At 45.7% G+C, this 5,000-nt stretch overlaps 2 protein-coding genes across 2 annotated transcripts in view; one reads left to right on the top strand and one right to left on the bottom strand.

The window, feature by feature from the left end:
* The window catches only part of rab12 (RAB12, member RAS oncogene family), a 203,909-nt gene that overhangs the window by 97,025 nt on the left and 101,884 nt on the right, over positions 1-5,000 (top strand). The window lies entirely within an intron of this gene.
* The window catches only part of acss2l (acyl-CoA synthetase short chain family member 2 like), a 20,014-nt gene that overhangs the window by 6,894 nt on the left and 8,120 nt on the right, over positions 1-5,000 (bottom strand). Inside the window, exons 5-8 of the mRNA XM_062519443.1 lie at positions 4,563-4,635; positions 2,861-2,936; positions 1,278-1,362; positions 960-1,097 (exon numbers count right to left, since the gene is read on the bottom strand). Of these exons, the coding sequence (XP_062375427.1) occupies positions 960-1,097; positions 1,278-1,362; positions 2,861-2,936; positions 4,563-4,635 (372 nt within the window). The remainder of the gene's footprint in view (positions 1-959; positions 1,098-1,277; positions 1,363-2,860; positions 2,937-4,562; positions 4,636-5,000) is intronic.

The raw sequence follows: 5,000 nt of genomic DNA, 5'->3' as shown, positions 1-5,000 counted from the left end.
CACGTAGACGGCAGCAGAGACCGAGGAAGCAAATTTCAACGGTTTTTTTAGGTCTTCTTATTTCGTCATAGGTCTCCTGCGCAGGCTCAGATGTCGTACATGTGACGTAGGCACGTAGTCTGACCGAGTCTGACCTATGGCGACGCTTTACTCTCGCTGGACGCATGCGCCTTTAACACTTTAGCATTGACTTTCGAAAAACGTTAATTACTCAGCCGATAAGACAGTTACGAGATTATTATGTCAATTTCACAATGTAGTATGTACCCCGACAATAGAAAATGTTCATATAAAGGCTTAAAACGCTTCAGCTCTAACGTAATTTGATGTCAAAGTGGCGCTTACGCCCCATAGGATTCAATGGAATGGCCAGCTAGCCACGGTCTTCTCGTTAGCATGGCGGCCGCCATACTGTCTACACTCTCAGAACGTTCGCTGCCCCCTTGGTTTCTACACACCTAGAAATTAATAATCATAGGTGATTGGACAACAGAAGGGTTACTCTACTACAGGGTGGATTCCCCTGCCCTCTCACACACACACACACACACACACACACGTACATGCTCCCTCTACTAGCACGACCCCAGGCAGTTGGGTTGGCCCGTTGAGCCGTGGATCTGCCCAAGGTTTCTTCCTGAACAAGGGAGTTTTTCCTTGCCCCTGTTGCTCCTGGGTGTCCCTTGGTGCTTCCCAACCCCTCTTTTGTATAGTATCTATCTATTTATTTTTCTTTTTAATTTATTTCTGGACACTTGAGCACAATGAATTACACATTACTTACAAATATTTTTTTATGAGTACATGACAATAAACTTGAACTTAAACTTGAACTTGGGGTGTGTGTGTGTGTGTGTGTGTGTGTGTGTGTGTGTGTGTGTATGTGTGTAGTACTGGATAGGTGACTGCATGTGAAGTTCATCCTCCGAGCCTATAGGGGGCGACATGGCGTACTGTACCTTGGGTTTGCCTGTGGAGCCGCTGGTGTAGAGGATGAAGAGCGGGTCTTCTGCGTCCAGCCACTCCGGCTCACACTCGTCACACACACCTTCCAGGGCCTCGTCCCACCACACGTCACACGCCGCGTCCCACGGGGTCTGGAGCACACACACACACACACACACACACACACACACACACAGTGTAGACATGGTGTACACACACACACAGATATTATAGAACATCAGCACAAAGAGTGAAATTACAGCCACATTACGCCATAGCATAATGTCAATAATGCGCATTCCATTCCAAAGGCATGGTGCACACACACCTACCTGCAGTTTGTTGGAGGCCTCTCCTGAGTTTTTCCTAAGGGCATGGTGTCTCACCACCAGACACTTCTGAACTGTGGAGGAGCCCCTGGAGAGAGAGAGAGAGAGAGAGTGTGTGAATGAATGTTTTCATAGTTTAATAGTTGTTTATTACACTAATACTCAAAGCATTCCATGACGCACAAGGACACCCAGTACAGAGGCAGAGTGAAGGAGGAAGAGACAGACAAGGCACAGAGACATGGAGAGAGTATGCACTGTACTGTAGGGGTATGTGGGGGAGAAGAACAATGAGGCAATGGTAAAGAATGTGATGAATGTAACAAGACTACATCAGTCCTGTGTGTGTGTGTGTGTGTGTGTGTGTGTGTGTGTAACTACTACATGGGTCTGGCTCAGATATCTAATGGCAGGCTGTTGTGTTTAGGCTTATTGTGTGGTCACATGTCACATATGCAGTCACGTCACTACCATGGATACCTGGCGGGCAAGAAAATGACATGACAGCCTGATAAGTAGTTAAAAAACAAAACAATCCCGGCTTATTCAATTGCACAACAACTATCTGGTATCTGGTCAGTAAAACTGGCCACGTCCTGGCAAGATCCTTCATTAGTTTACTGAGTTTTGTTGCTGGAGAATGATGTTCTTGCCTGCCAGCCAGTAGTTGAGACGTCACATGCAAAGTATGAATTGGCACATTGTTGGTTTCTTCGATCTGGTCTTTCAGAATGTTGCATATTTGTCAGTCATGCATGGTGTAAGTCCCATCCAATATTTTCCAAGATTTTGCTCTCAAAGTACATGAATAAACTTGTGGGAAAAACTCAGTTCTGATCTCAGTTAAACTGTTACTGCTGATTAGAGGCATTCATCCTCAGTGTTTGTTGGTCTCTAAGGTTTCATCTCGCGATTGGCCCGCTATGATTGTTGCCGTGGGCTCCTGGATTTGATTGGACGTCTGCTCCTGATTGTTGCTGTTTACAGGAAGCACTTGCTCATATTTCCCAGCATGGCCACAGTCTCCACATGTTCCACTTCATGCGTCACTATAGTGACCAGGAGATGGACTTCCTGACTAATTGGGCATGAGTTTGTGTTACTAGGCAACTCAATGCAGAAAAACGGTGAAAGACAACAAAGATAACTCTCACCAACAAGATATGGGTGTGTTTGAGTTTGCGTGTGATCGCATACATGTGTATGAAAGGGACAGCGAGTCTGTATGTGTGTGTATGTGTGTGTGTGCGTGTGTGTGTGCTTCTGAGTTGGTTAATGAGTGGCATTAGTCCTGGGCCTGCCTGTGGAAACACAGAGCTAGAGGCTCATCTCAGAAACACCAATAGAGATAGAGAGATAGAGAGGGAGATGGAGAGAGAAAGAGATGAAAGGAGGAGGGCAAAAAGAGGAAAGAAGTAGAGAGAGTAGTTGAGAGTGAGGGAGAGGTACAGTATGGCAGAAAGTGGCAAAGAGAGAGAATAAGATGGGAAGGAGAGGGAGACAGAGAGAGAGAGAGAGAGAGAGAGAAAAGTACTTTAGAGTATAGAGTATAAACAGTGTAGCACTTGGATTTATCAGGAACTTACTTTTCTCTACAGCGTTCGAGAGCCTCATCTGCAATCCGCTTCAAATTGATCAGCTTCTCCCCTCTGTACACACCATCTATAGGAGAGAGAGAGAGAGAGGTGGGGTTACTTAATTACTCTCTGCACTGCCTGTCCATTTTAGAGGTCAGTTTAAGATTTTACTGATTGTTTTGAAGCTCTTAGGTGAAGGGAACGCTTAAAGGACAGGGGAGAGGGAATGCTAAAGAGAGAAGAGAGGGGACGATTAAAAGAGAGGAGAGAGGGAACGCTGAAGAGAGAGGACAGAGGGAACACTAAAGAGAGAGAGGAGAGAGGGAACGGTAAAGAGAGAGGAGAGGGGACGATTAAGAGAGAGGAGAGAGGGAACGCTGAAGAGAGAGGAGAGGGGACGATTAAGAGAGAGGAGAGAGGGAACGCTGAAGAGAGAGAGGAGAGAGGGAACGGTAAAGAGAGCGGGAATGCTAAACGGAGAGGAGAGAGGGATCGCTAAAGGGAGAGAGGGAACACTAAAAAGAGAGTAGATAGGGAACGGTAAGATAGGAGAGAGGGAACGCTAAAGTGAGAGGGAATGCTGAAGAGAGAGGAGAGAGGGAATGCTAAAGGGAGAGGAGAGAGGGAATGCTAAAGGGAGAGGAGAGAGGGAACGCTAAAGGGAGAGGAGAGAGGGAATGCTAAAGGGAGAGGAGAGAGGGAACGCTAAAGGACACTGCCCAGGACACTCGACAGCTGGACTCTTCCGTAAAGTAAAGCTCTCTCCTCCTCACCTGTGGACACAGAGCCGCGCTCTAAACAACAGATGCTGGTGCTGCTGTTGGTGCTGGGTGTCGCAGACACATATCTGCACACAATACACTTAACGCTTGCATAAGCACCCGCTATCAGGCGCTAAGTCAACATGCAGGACACACAGGCAATCAGGTCCGGTTGGCCTCCAGCGCACCCTACGCTCAGCTGAGTAAACAAGCCTTTACTTTCTCACCGAGCCAACACCTCACACAGACTACAAGAGGCACCGGGGAGAAACCCATGTCCCACTATGATAAATAAATAAACATATATTTATATAGATGTAATACATAATAAATAATAATTATTATTGATTAATTATTATTAATCAAACTCAACAATTGACTCAATCCCTTCCCATTGTATCACCTAGTCCAGTCTCTCCCTCACCTCCTTTGCTTCTCTTGTTCTGTCATTCTAGTATCATTAAGCCATATCAGCTCTTATGCTGAGAGCCCATTCTAGTTCTGTAGGCCATACCAGCTCTTATGCAGAGAGTCTCTGGGCTTCCATTGGTCTCCAATGCTCCACAAGTATCTTTGCCTCTTCATAAGAGAATATCCTGTCATTGGTTCTGTTCCCATGTGTTCATATATTTCTTTAGAACTTTAACAATTTTATCGATCATACTGTACATCATTTTAAAGGCTTCTAACTGAAGTCTAGCAGTCTAAGTCTAGCGGTCTAAAGTCTAGCTAACTGATGAGGCTTTCTGAGACTTGTGTTCGGCTGACTGATGAGACTTTTCGAGGCTTCTGTTCAGCTACAGTAACTGATGAGGCTATATGAGGCTTCTGTTCAGCTGACTGATGAGGCCTTTTGAGGTTTCTGTTTAGGTAACTGATGAGGCCTTTTGAGGTTTCTGTTTAGGTAACTGATGAGCCCTTTTAAGGTGTCTGTTCAGCTGGCTGATTACCTGCAGTCACGAGGACAGTGCACTGGGCGTCCAGGATCCTCTCACACAGGGAGTCGGCTGAGAAACCTGCAAACTGATGCGGAAAGCAGCCAATCAGCACACAGGAGACATCAACCAATCAGAGAATAGAAATGTTCTGTGCATGCACACAACAAATCAATCAAAAGTATAAGTAGGTCAATCTATTATATTCTGTAAACTGGTTACTGTGAAATTGTGGCTTTTAGACACTAGCCAATTAGGTGTCTGGGAAATCTGTTTCAGGAAGTAATATATACACACTTTTTACTGTTTTCACCCTCCATCACACACACAAGCACATAGAAAGAGAGAGAGAGAGAGACAGAGAGACAGACACAGACACAGACACAGACACAGACACAGACACAGACACAGACACAGACACACACACACACACACACACAAACATCACTGATA

The sequence above is a fragment of the Sardina pilchardus genome, chromosome 2 (assembly GCF_963854185.1).
Source record: "Sardina pilchardus chromosome 2, fSarPil1.1, whole genome shotgun sequence".
Taxonomy (NCBI): domain Eukaryota; kingdom Metazoa; phylum Chordata; class Actinopteri; order Clupeiformes; family Clupeidae; genus Sardina; species Sardina pilchardus.
This window is presented reverse-complemented; position numbering and strand designations above follow the sequence as displayed.